At 40.6% G+C, this 13,501-nt stretch overlaps 1 protein-coding gene and 1 pseudogene across 4 annotated transcripts in view; both read left to right on the forward strand.

Moving 5' to 3' along the window:
- The window catches only part of kansl1l (KAT8 regulatory NSL complex subunit 1-like), a 95,857-nt gene that overhangs the window by 56,438 nt on the left and 25,918 nt on the right, over positions 1-13,501 (forward strand). For all 4 annotated transcript variants that reach the window (XM_087988953.1, XM_087988951.1, XM_087988952.1 and 1 more), the window contains exons 8-9: positions 7,387-7,536; positions 8,381-8,527. In XM_087988953.1, coding sequence (XP_087845079.1) covers positions 7,387-7,536; positions 8,381-8,527 — 297 coding nt within the window. The remainder of the gene's footprint in view (positions 1-7,386; positions 7,537-8,380; positions 8,528-13,501) is intronic.
- LOC148149593 (phosphorylated adapter RNA export protein-like) lies at positions 8,539-11,050 on the forward strand (annotated as a pseudogene).

The following is a 13,501-nucleotide window of genomic DNA, read 5'->3' on the forward strand; positions in this document are numbered from 1 at the left end:
CGCATTCACAAACATCACACCCTTCACCACCACGACTCAATACCAGCAGTTTGTACTAAATTCAAGATACGCTACAGAAATTCACCAAAGATCCTTAGACAACAACTCTCCATATCCAAAACCACTTCCAAGTAGAAGGACAAGGACAGCAGGTACATGGGAATGCCACCACTTGCAAGTTCCCCTACAAGCTACTTATCATCCTGATGTGGGACTATATCTGTGTTCTTTCACTGGGTCAAATTCTTGGAATTCCTTCCCTGATGACGTTGTGAAGGTACCTACAATACATGGACTGCAGCGATTTCAAGAAGGTAACTCACTACCACCTTCTCGAGGGCATCTAGGGACAGGCAACAAATGCTGGTCAGCCAGTGGCACTCATGTCCCAATAAATAAAAAATACAAATAAACCACCTACATTTTCATCCAAAAGATTTATATTATCACAAATAACAGAGGTTACGGGAGTTTTTCCTTATGGCAGGGATGTCCAGAACCAGAGTCACATCCAAGGATGCAGGATAAACCAACTAGAACTGAGATAAGGAAACATTTCTTCACCCAGAGAGTGGTGAGCCTTTGAAATTCACTACCATGGACAGCAGTCGAGGCTACAACATTGTATGATTTCAAGAAGGAATAGAACTTGGTGCTGAAAGGATCAAAGGATATGGGGGACATATGGGAAAAGGTTTTTCAGTTGGAGGTCAGCCATGATCATCATGGCATGCTCAAACAGCCAAATGGCCTTCTCCTCCTATATTCTATTTTTCTACATCATCCCTCCTCACTGCTTTAGTTGTTCCTTGGATCAATATTGCATGCCCTTCCATGTCCTTCATCTGAATGCTCAATAACCAGCAATGTTGAGTTGCTAATCATGTTCATCTTTCAGCCAAGCCTGGGTCATAGCCATGATGTCACACTGCCGTGTGCTTATCTGTGCCCTCAGCTTGTATATCTTACACTTTAAAGCAAGGAGCCCAAGGAGTATGTTCCATTTAGCCTTATTCAACTCGATACTTTCTTATCAAGACTACGTTTCCTCTGTCTTCCATATGCACTTTTAATTACAACACTGCTTCTACCCCTTAAGATCTACTTGCCAGGAACTCACCTCCTGTCAATCTAGTTGAAATTCACCCAACAGTTTTGGCAAACTTTCTGTGAGAACGTGATCCCATTCCAGTTCACATCTACCCAGTCTCACTGTATTGTTCACCCTCACCTGGAAAAGGTCCCAGTTCCTCAGATATCTAAAGCCCTCCTTGCAACAATCTCTCCATTCAGTGATTCAACTAACGTTGTGTGTTTGTTTAAGAAGGAATGTAAGGAGAAGCCTGGGAACTATGAGTCTGACTTTGATAATGGGTAAGCTGTTGGAGGTGATTCTGAAAGGTGGGAGTTATATGCATTTGGAGAGGCAAGAAATGATTAGGAATAATCAGCATGGTGTTGTGTGAGAAAAATCATGTCTCTCAAACTTGATTGAGTTTTTTGAGAAAGTAACCAAGAAGGTTACTGAGGGCAGAGCAGTAGACATTGCTTACTTGGACTCTAGTCAAGCCTTTGACATGGTCCCATGTGGCAACTAATTAGTAAAATTAGATCACGTGGGATTCAGGGTGAGCTTGCCAATTGGATACAAAATTGGCTTTCTGGTAGGAGACAGAGAATGGTGGTGAAGGTAGTTTTTTGGATCGAAAGCCTGTTACCAATGAGGTTCCACAGAGATCGGTGGTAGCTCCACTTTTGTCATTTCTGTAAATGATTTGGTTGAGAGCATAGTTAGTAAATTTGTGGATAACACCAAAATTGATGATTTAGTAGTCAGTGAAGAAAGAGATGTTGATCAGTTGGGTCAAGGGGCTAAGGCGTGGCAGATGGAGTTTGAGTTGGATAAATAGGTATTGCATTTTGGTGAAACAAACAAGGGCGTGACTTATACAATTAAACAATTGGTAGTGTTATAGAGCAGAGGGACCTAAGGTTTCAGATACATAATTCTTTGGAGTTTGCATCACATATTAAGAAGGCATTTAGCATGCTTACTTTCATTGCTCAGACCTTCTGAATACAGGAATCAAGATCTCATGTTGAGGTTGTAGTGGATGTTGGCAAAGCCTTTTCTGGAGTACTGTGTCCAATTCAGGTTGCCCTGTTATTAGTAAGGATATTATTAACCTGGGAGGAGTCCAGAAGAGATTTATCAGGATGTTGCTGGGAATAGTGGTTTTGAGTTATAGGGAGATGCTGGGACTGGAGCATGGAAAGGTTGAGGTGTGACCTAATAGAGATTTACAAAATCGTGAGAGCTATAGATAAGGTGAGTGGCAGGTGTCTTTTCCCTAGGGTGGGGAATGTCCAGTCTCGAGGGCATATTTTTAAGGTGAGAGGAGAAAGACATTTCAATAAAAAGAAGCCTTTTTTTTTTAAAGAGTGGTTCATGTGTGGAATGAATTTTCAGAGGAAGTAGTAGATGCAGGTACACTTCTAATGTTTAAAAGACATTTGGAGAAGTAAATGAATAAATGTTTGGAAGGATGTGGGCCAAGCACAAGTAGGTGGGAATAACTTAGTTTGGGATTATGGTCAGGTATGGACTGTTTGGACCCAAAGGTCTCTTTCTGTGCTGTATGATTCTATGATACTCTGCTCTATCCTTCTATTTTTATATTACTATGTAACTTTGAATAATCTGGAGGTCCTTTGAGGTCCTGCTTTTAAATTTCCTACCTAACTCCCTCAAGTCTGCTTACAGAATGTCATTTTTTTTCTTCTATGTCATTGATCCCAACATGAATTAGATTAGATTAGATTTTTAGATTAGATTACTTAGTGTGGAAACAGGCCCTTCGGCCCAACAAGTCCACACCGCCCCGCCGAAGCGCAACCCACCAATACCCCTACATTTACCCCTTACCTAACACTACGGGCAATTTAGCATGGCCAATTCACCTGACCTGCACATCTTTGGACTGTGGGAGGAAACTGGAGCACCCGGAGGAAACCCACGCTGACACGGAGAGAACGTGCAAACTCCACACAGTCAGTCGCCTGAGGCGGGAAATGAACCCGGGTCTCTGGCACTGTGAGGCAGCAGTGCTAACCACTGTGCCACCGTGCTGCCCACGACTGGGCCTATTTACCCTCCCCCTTCAGAATGTCCTATAACCATTCCAGATGTCCTTGAACCTGATATACGGGAAACAAAGTACCAATCTGGTGACATATCTATCGTAGACAGATGCGTCTATCTACTCCCGTTACTCACGATTCCCCTACCATTCCTGTCCTTTCACATGTCTCTTCTCCCCCTCTTTTATTTTTTCCTCTCTCTGTTCACAGCCCCTAAAGCAGCTGGACCAGCCTCAGTGCTATGCCTCTAAAGAAAAGTCCTCACTCTCCCTGTTTTCTGAGAGAGAGAGAAAGGGGTTTACAGGGGAGATTTCCTTGTTACCTGTCTGGTGGTCACCCATTTCCTCTGTCTGGTGACGACAACCTAAATGTTAGTATCCAGGTACCTCTGTCATTTGAATGCACTGTGGTGCCCATAGGCTCAGAAAAATTCTGTAACAAAATGTGTGATGTTGCAATTGTATATCTTAAGGTTTATGTTGAATTATTGAAGGTTTTGCCATATAATTTTTCAGTTGAGATTAAATATTTCTCAGGTGAACGATTTTGCTGCTTGATAGATTTCACTAAAGTTCAGTTTATCACAATCAATACCTACTACAATAGTTTGGATTCAGCAATTTAAGTAAAACAGCTAACGGAAGAACATAATCGATTTTTGACCTTTCAATTAATCCATATGATCAAATGTGAGCAGTACAGATGCTGTACAATGCAATGTTGGTCATTTAATAAAAAGCTCATTGATTTTTGTATTTCCTGCTTGCAACAAAATCTTCCATTAATGTTGTCAATTCTGCATAGTGCAGATACAGTTCCATCTCAATACTCAGTGCCTGTCATCCACTCCTTCAGCATTTCAGTAAATTGGGTTGAAATCTCCTGATGCATCTGGTTTCTACATCCACTCATTTGTACCTTCTCTTCCTCAATCTCACCAGCTCCAGCATTCTCCCGTAGAACTTCAGTGAAACATAGAAATTGAGTACACAGGTGCAGCAGCTAATCAGGAAGGCTAATAAAATGTTGGCCCTTAGAGGGTGGAGTATAAGAGTAGGGAAGTCTTACTGCAACTGTGCAAGTTGGTGGTGAGACCACATCTGGAGTACTGTGTACGGTTTCGGTCCCCTTATTTAAGAATGAAGGGCTTGTCATATACTGCCTGGTTGAGGGGGGTCTCACTGAAACTTGTGGAATACTGAGAGGCCTGAATAGAGTGGACATGGAAATGTTTCCATTAGTAGGAGTTTTGTGATCCAAGGGCATGGCTTCAGAGTGAGGGGAAGGTGATGAAGGTGTGGAGCTCACTGCAGCGGAAGGCTGTGGAGGCCAAGTTACTGAATATCTTTAAGATAGAGATAAGCTCTTGATTTAGAGTTGTAGAGATGTACAGCATGGAAACAGACCCGTTGGTCCAACCTGTCCATGCCGACCAGATATCCCAACCTAAGCTAGTCCCACTTGCCAGCACCCGGCCCATATCCCTCCAAACCCTTCCTATTCATATACCCATCCAAATGCCGCTTAAATGTTGCAATTATACCAGCCTCCACCACTTCCTTTGGCAGCTCATTCCATACACGTACCACCCTCTGTGTGAAAGAGTTGCCCTGTAGATCTCTTTTATATCTTTCCCCTCTCACCCTAAACCTATGCCCTCTAGTTCTGGACTCCCTGACCCCAGGGAAAAGACTGCCTATTTACCCTATCCATGACCCTCGTGATTTTGTATACCTCTATAAGGTCACTCCGCAGCCTCTGACGCTCCAGGGAAAACAGTCCCAGCCTGTTCAGCCTCTCCCTATAGCTCTAATCCTGCAACCCTAGCAACATCCTTGTAAATCTTTTCTGAACCCTTTCAAGTTTCACAACATTTTTCCGATAGGAAAGAGATCAGAATTGCACGCAATATTCCAACAGTGGCCTAACCGGGGATCAAGGATTCCAGGGAGAAGGCAGGAGAATGAGGTTGAGAAACCTATCAGCCATGATTGAATGACTTGATGGGCTGAATGATCTAATTTGCTCCCATACCATATGGTCTAAAAATATTGTTTCATTGAAGACCGTTCAGAGAATATTCACTAGCATGATCCCTGGTGTGGATGGATTGTCTTATGGACTGATGCTAAACAGGTTGGGACTCTACTCATTGAATTTTAGAAGAATGAGAGGTGATGTCATTGAAACATTTTGAATTCTTAAGGGCCTCGACAGGGTAAATGCTGAAAGTATGTTTTTAACCTCCTGGGAGAGTGTAGAATTGGAGGATTTATTCGTAAAATTAAGAGTCACAACTTTTAAGACTGAGATTAAGATGGAGCACAGTGGCTTAGTGCTAAGCACTGCTGCCTTGCAGCAGCAGGATACCTTGTGTGTACTTATGACTGAGACAGATTCTTAATCAATAGGAGGATCATGGATTATGGGCAAAGGGCAGGAAAGTGGACATGAGGGATGTGTGATCAACCTATTGAATGGCAACCAGGCTTGAGAAACCAAGCAGCCTATACCTGTTCTTAATTCTTATGGTCTTATGCCTTGGAAATTCCAGTGCAACAGTCTTCCTGCACTCTGAACTTTTCTGGGTTTTTTTCCCTGTTGAAAACTGTTGAGAGAGCTTGACCATTATCAAAATCATTCAAGGATTATCCATTAGTTTGGGATATTCAAATACAGTTATTTCTTTGATGCTTGCAATAAGACAGATTTAGTGCTGTAAACAATTGGCAATGATTCTGCTTTCAACACCTCCTGTGATAAATGAACCCTGTTAATTGCTCGCAAAACATCAATGATAAATGATGCACTAGCGTCATACATTTCAGCCATTTTTCTTTATCAAGCATTTCCTAGCTATGGCTGGATTATGGATGTCATTTGATTGTAGAAATAATAATAACCTCCTTTGTATTTAATGCTGGCACTTGATTTGAACTCCATGATAGATTCATTTTGCGTTTGGCTTTCAGTCCCATAGTGCTAACTTTGCTAACTTGTTGTTTCCCAAGGAGTAATCATCAATGAACCACAATTTTTTTTTGTTTTTAATAAAACAAAGAACTGCACTTGTTGAAGATCTGAAGAAAATGCAAATATTGCTGGAGAAACTCTTCATGTCTGGCATCATTAGTGGAGAGAGAGTTGAGAGTGTAGTGCTGGAAAAGCACCACCGGTCAGGCAGCATCCAAGGAGCAGGAGAGTCAACGTTTTGGGCAAGAGCCTTTTTCCAGCACTACACTGTCAACTCTGATCTCCAGCATCTGCAGTCCTCACTTTCCCCTCAGCGGGGAAAGAGCAGAGTTAATGTTTTAAGTCTGATGACTCTTAACCATTCTGTATGAAAGTGTTACTTTATCTGTAAGCTGTCCTTACAAAGTGGAGGATTCTTAACCTAAAACTAGAATGACTAGGGATGTTTATGATTCTATCTCACTAGGACAGTTTTGTTGAATATTTGTATTCTATTTGGGTGCAGTTTGTATATAGAAGACCACTGGCTCCATTGTTATTGATTTATTTTCCATTTTCCATTCCGATAAGGCCACCTACAACCTCAAGTGAAAGCAAAGTTATTCCAAGTATTAGATTAGATTAGATTCCCTACAGTGTGGAAATAGGCCCTTCGGTCCAATGTTTTCCTTCAATCAACATTGCAAGGCATTTGCCTAGTTATTATCATATTACTCTATGTGGGAGCTTGATGTGTACATATTGGCTGCTATTTCCTGCATTTCAACATACCACATTTCAGAAATACTTCACTGGCTGCAACATACTGGAAGATAATAAAAGGTTCTATGTAATTCCAAGCATATCTTCTGAGATGCAATCAAAGGAATTCTAGCACATTCCATTTTTTACGTTTAAGAATATCCACAGGCCAAAGTTTACCAACCCTTTGGTGTCTAAGGGGGAAATAGAGTAAGTTGAGGCACTGTCTCTAAGGAGGATAGAATAAATTGAAAAGATTGCAGTGCAGTGGGATACCTGCCCTACATTTTACAGCAAAGTGATTGATTTAGAATCCAGTAACCATGCTCCCTTCTGAAAGTGTAAATCAGCTGCCGTTTAATTGTTTTTATTGTATATTTCTTTGTTTAGCAGTATTTTAACTTCATCTAGAACCAAAGAATGAATTCACAGTTGTAATGTGATATTGTGTACAAAATGCATTTACATTTTTTACAGCTTGTAAATAAAATCATATACTGAGGAAATGATCTTATTTTTAACATTTTGTAGATATGCCTGTTAGTGTACACGTTCAAACTTTGTTACATAATGAAGACTGGAACAAGCAGCCTTTTCCATCAATGAATGAATTAAAGGCTTCCTTATCAAACAGTACACCCTGTAAAAGTCACCCATGTGAGAATACCTTGGATTCAATCAGTAAGTGGGAACTTGCCTGTTTTAGTTTTTCATTTTGATGTATTCATTTTCTTAAAAGCAATTTTATAGGTAAAGGCACAAATACTTAACTGGAATCCCAGAACAAAATAATTTAGACGCTCAGAGTTTGAAATACAAATAAAAAAACACTAGAAATGCACAGCAGGTGTGGCAGCACTTTGAGAGGCAATTTGGGTTAACATTTTGGATCACTGATCTGTTTTGAATGTTATTGTCATAACGAAAATTAAATTTGTCAGGTTCTCATAATTTTTAAATTGCAATTCCTGTAAAGGTTTCTGCAGGTTAGTGTGCACCAGACGTCATCTTTGAGACTAATTCTGGTGGTGAGAGCAATGTGTATAGTTTGCTGTCATTTGTGCAGACCTTCTTTGAATTGTTTTATAGATTATAATTTTCACTTTATGTGCACAATGCCCTGTTATTGAAATAGCTAACTGTGTGGTGCTGGTTTGGTAATGTTCTTGTAGCCAGATTTGTAAGATATTACAATAGGAACTTATTGTCTACTCTGAAGTTTACTGGTCTGCACAGTGTGTCTCTGCACTTCCCTGTTTTTAATGGTGTCAGGTCCTTGCTAGGGTAAAGTTCTGCCCCTCTGGAGGGGGGAAGAGGCAGCGTACATAAGGTTGTTGTAATTTAGTTATAATGTAAAAGTCCCTGAAGAGCTTTTCAATATTGACAGATGTAAAAAGTAATGGTAATTAAATTAGGTTGTGTAGAATTTTCTAGGTTAGGTTGTGTAGAATTTCTAAAATCATATTTGTATCTTAGTGCATATGACCCAGATTTTTTTTATTGATATTGTCCAATTGATTTCCAGGGTCTAACGTGAAGAAAAACCATTATACAAAGATGCTCACACAGCACTGGGACCAGTCAGCTTCTGACTTAAGGTTGCAGACTCCAGAGTTGAGGAAACCCCTTAAAGAATTAAGAAAGAGGAGACATTCAAATGAGAAAGTAGCTGGTAAGGTCATAATGGTAGTTTTGGGAAAGCTGCTGTCAGGTGTGTAATACGCCATTGTTGAATTTGCTATTGAAAGTGCAGCTTTTTTCAAAATTTGTCGAACATAGAAGTGTACGGCGCAGGAACGAGACCTTTGGGTCATCATGCTGTGCTGAACATGACACAAATTAAACTAATCCCATCTGCCTGCCTTTGGTCCATATCCCTCCATTCCTTGCATATTCCTGTGCTTATCTAAAAGTCCCTTAAATGCCATTATTGTATCTGCCTCCACTAGCAACCCATGACAGACCATTCCAGACTCTTAACACTCTGCGTTTTAAAAAAAAACTCTTGCCCCTCACATCTGCTTTAAACTCCCCCACCGCCTTAAATGCATGCCCCCTACAATTAGACATTTCAACTCTGAAAAAAGATTCTGACCGTCAATCTTATCAATGCATCTTATAAGTTTAAAGAGTTCTATCAGTCTCTGTTGCTTCAGAGAAAACAACCCAAGTTTTTCTAGCCACCTTACAGCTCATACCCTGTAATCCAGGCAGCATCCTGGTAAACCTCTTCTGCACCCTATCCACAGCCCCACATCCTTCCTGTAGTGTGGCGAGCAGAATTGGACACAATACTCTAAGTGTGGCTTAACCAAAGTCTTACAAAGTTGCAATATGACATCCTAACTCTTGTACTTAGTTCCCCATCCAATAAAGGCAAGCACGCCACCTTCTGTAACTGATCTATATTCTGTTGTATCTTTTGACAACCTTCTACACTATTCACAATTCCACCAACCTTTATATCGTCTGCAATTATGCTAACCCCACCCATCTACATTTTCATCCAAATGATTTATATAATATCACAAACAGGAGTGGTCCCAGTCCAACTACATCCTTTAAAGCACACAATGAAATGCCAGCTTATCCATCTTCATTTGATTTGAGCAATTGCTACCGGACCACAACATCTGACAATTCAAGTGAAGAGAGTGATCTTGATTCCAGTGATGAGGAGAGACTCTTGTGGTGAAGGAAATGTCAGAAGTATTTAAATAGTGAAAACATTCTACCTTTAAAGCCTACCTTTTGGTCATGCCTTCTAGTCCAGTTGGTGATGGTTTTACGGGGCCAGGAAATCCTGCAAAAGTAGGCGGTGGCAAAAATAATATTTGGAGTTCTGTGTTACATGAGCAAAAGCAAGACATTGTGGAAAGAGCTGGGAATTTTGGGAATGAAGGGAAGCTTTGATGTGAACTTGTGACTACTCATTATGCACCGACAAAAAAGGTGACAGCAAAGCAGCGTCAGTGAGAGGAGGAGGAAATGAGCAAGCAAGAAGCAGAATCTGGTCTCTTTCCTATCGGAAAGATGTTGTGAAACTTGAAAGGCTTCAGAAAAGATTTACAAGGATGCTGCCAGGGTTGCAGGATTAGAGCTATAAGGAGCGGCTGAACAGGCTGAGGCTGTTTTCCCTGGAGCGTCGGAGGTTGAGGGGTGACCTTATAGGGGTTTACAAAATTATGAGGGGCATGGATAGGATAAATAGACAAAATCTTTTCCCTGGGGTCAGGGAGTCCAGAACTAGAGGGCATAGGTTTAGGGTGAGAGGGGAAAAATTATAAAAGAGACCTAAGGGGCAACCTTTTCATACAGAAGGTGGTACGTGTACGGAATGAGCTGGCAGAGGAAGTGGTGGAGGCTGGTACAATTGCAACATTTAAAAGGTATTTGGATGGGTATATGAATAGGAAGGGTTTGGAGGGATATGGGCTGGGTACTGGCAGGTGGGAGTAGATTGGGTTGGGATATCTGGTCAACATGGACAAGTTGGACCAAAGGGTCCGTTTGCATGCTGTACATCTCTATGACTCTGACTCTCTGTACAGGACGGAAGGAAAATCAAAGACCAGGAAGAGTGTAATCAAAGCAATTTCAAGCAAAAAAGGCCAGTGAAGGAGAGGCTAAGGGAAAGGCTTGAAATGAACTATAAAGAAACCTATGATATTAAAGAAGGTGATAGTTCACAAAAGATCTCAGTTGAAATAGCTTACAGGCTCCAGTAATCAAAAACTGATCTGATTCAAATGGTTATTTAAAATTTTTGGGAGGAAGAAATCAATAGAATGCCTGATTCAAACAGCGAGGTCAAACAGAATTGTGGACTCATGATTGTTGATGGCAGCTGCAGAAGAACACCTGGTGGAGCTAACTTGCAATTGTTGAAAAATACACCAACCATCACTCAAGACCAACTTAAGGACATGTTTTATGACAAAAATCAGAGAGAATATAAAGGCAAAAAAGCAGCCAAAAAAGGTAACACATCATTGGGAAAAAGGTGAAGCAAGTTATTAAGGAACCGAACCTGCAAGTAGATGATGATCATGCTTCCTGAGAGACTTTTGCTAATGATCCAAATCGTGCCTTGGCTTCTGTTGAGGATACAGGAGAAGTGCACATGGAAAAGCCTATATTTGATCATGAAGATGCAATTGAACTTGATAATAGTAATAAGCTGGAAATGTTTTGAAAAACTTTCTTAGTTAAAGCACTGAAATACAATGAGACAAATAAAATAAATATTCCTGAAGAAGGGCCTGTGCCCGAAACGTCGAATCTCCTGTTCCCTGGATGCTGCCTGACCTGCTGTGCTGTTCCAGCAATAAAGTTTCAACTTTGATCTCCAGCATCTGCAGACCTCACTTTCTCCCCAAATAAAATAAATATCCCTATATTGGTGATCTCATTGAAATTTCTAGTTGCCATATTTGTGCTGCATTTATAACATCCTCCTTACTTGAAGCAACTTTTTTCACTAGTATTGTGTTCAATTTGAATTCATGCTTATCTTTCAAATGACATAAATTGTCAATTAACTTTGTGCTCATATAACAGCATTTTTGAGAATATAGGGTAAAATAATGCATTCCTCTCAGCTAAGGAATCCTAAATCATTCTTCCATATGATGTGTTGAAGCAAATTTGCTGACAAAGTTCATGAAATTCCCTCCTCAAGCACATACTGTCCGAGTAGAACAGCCTTAATCGAGTTTTCTGCTGACGAAATGAAGAGTTCCTTCACATTTATGAGGACCACATAGGACTTGAATATTGCTAGAAATGGAATATGTGCTCTTTTGATATTGCTGACCTATTCACTAATATATCATTCGTGGAAGCTGTAGACATTTGTACTGCAGGATTATGTCATGGCAATCTAGACCTGCGTCCATCGTATGAATTATTGAACTTGCAAACTCAGCAACTCATGCAGTTAAGTTTAGTAACAACACCATGCAAATCCACATTGATGATGTTGCCATAGGATTCCTGCTAGGCCCAGTTTTGCAAGCATCTTTAATTTCCATGAAAAATCCTTTCATTGGAATGACACCTATCTCTTGCATATTTTGATATGTAGATTATAGATTTACTGTAGATTTATAGAATCCTTGCACATCTTAGTGAGTTCTATTCTGTGTTTAAATTCACATTTGAAGTGGAACAGTCAAATGATGTGCCTTACCACAAACCTATCTTCATGGTGAGATTCCTACAGTTTCATGTGCTGTAGGATTGGCCTAATCAGCAACCTTATAAATAAAGCCACAGTCACATTTTTACCCTGCAAACATGAAACTCCTGTGCACATTAAAAGCCATCTTGCATGATAATAGCACCCTTATCAGATGATTTCTCTCAAAGTCCTTAAAGGCTCTCAGGTGGGGTCTGTTAGTCCTGAAAAGTGCTTATTCTATCTCAGAAAGGCAAAGTATTTGAAAGATTTGAGCAACAGGTGAAGATGAGGTATCCAGTAACAAAATGAATGGTATTTGCCTCTAACAGGATATTGCTATCAAACTATAAAGATGTTCTGCCTGTCCTACACAAGGTGATGTATGAATTACAATGTTGGTGTGATTCCAGTTAGGTAGGCCATCTATACCAAAGTCTGATAGATCAAATCCAACACCATTTCCCTTAAAGTCTTCTCAACAACACACTGACCATACTCAAACATCTCATTCTTGTAAATCTTGCAACAGTGTTTAACATTAGATTCTGCAATTGGACAACGGGGTAATCCTGAGTGCTATGTCAAAATCCTCCCTCCCTAACAGCAATGTGGGTGTACCTACACCAAATGTACTGCAGTGGTTTAAGAAGTCAGCTCACCACCACTTTCTCACGGCAATTAGGAATGTGCAATAAATGTTGGTCCAGCCAGTGGTTGTTGCATTCCATGAATGATGTTTTTGAAAAAAAATCAGATTCACATGAAGCTTGTACACTGACTCCAACCCAACCTTGCCGGTACACAGCTAACACTGATGCAGATGCCCTGTTGAGGGAAAAGTGCAATAAATAATCTATTTCTTGTATCCATAGAGTCTGGCTCCCTCTGAACTTTTTGTGTCTCTGCAATAGTTTTCTTTCTCTTTTTCACTCTCTGTCTAAGCTAATATTTCTCTTCCACTTGACTGGAAAGATGTTGTGAAACTTGAAAGGGTTCAGAAAAGATTTACAAGGATGTTGCCAGGGTTGGAGGATTTGAGCTATAGGGAGAGGTTGAATAGGCTGGGACTGTTTTCCCTGGAGCATCGGAAACTGAGGGGTTACCTTGTAGAGGTTTATAAAATCATGAGAGGCATGGATAGGGTAAATAGACAAAGTTTCTTCCCTGGGGTGGGGGAGTCCAGAACTAGAGGGCATAAGTTTAGGGTGAAAGGGGAAAGACATAAGAGAGACCTAAGGGGCAACTTTTCATGCAGAGGGTGGTATGTGTATGGAATGAGCTGCCAGAGGATATGGTGGAGGCTGGTACAATTGCAACATTTAAAAGGCACTTGGAAGGGTATATGAATAGGAAAGGTTTGGAGGGATATAGGCCGTGTCTGGTAGGTGAGACTAGATTGGGTTGGGGTATCTGGTCAGCATGGACAAGTTGGACCGAAGGGTCTGTTTCCATGGTGTACATCTC

This window comes from Chiloscyllium plagiosum, unplaced genomic scaffold, assembly GCF_037043375.1.
Source record: "Chiloscyllium plagiosum isolate Xiang-an unplaced genomic scaffold, Cpla_swu_hap1 HiC_scaffold_7, whole genome shotgun sequence".
NCBI classification, from domain to species: Eukaryota; Metazoa; Chordata; class Chondrichthyes; order Orectolobiformes; family Hemiscylliidae; genus Chiloscyllium; species Chiloscyllium plagiosum.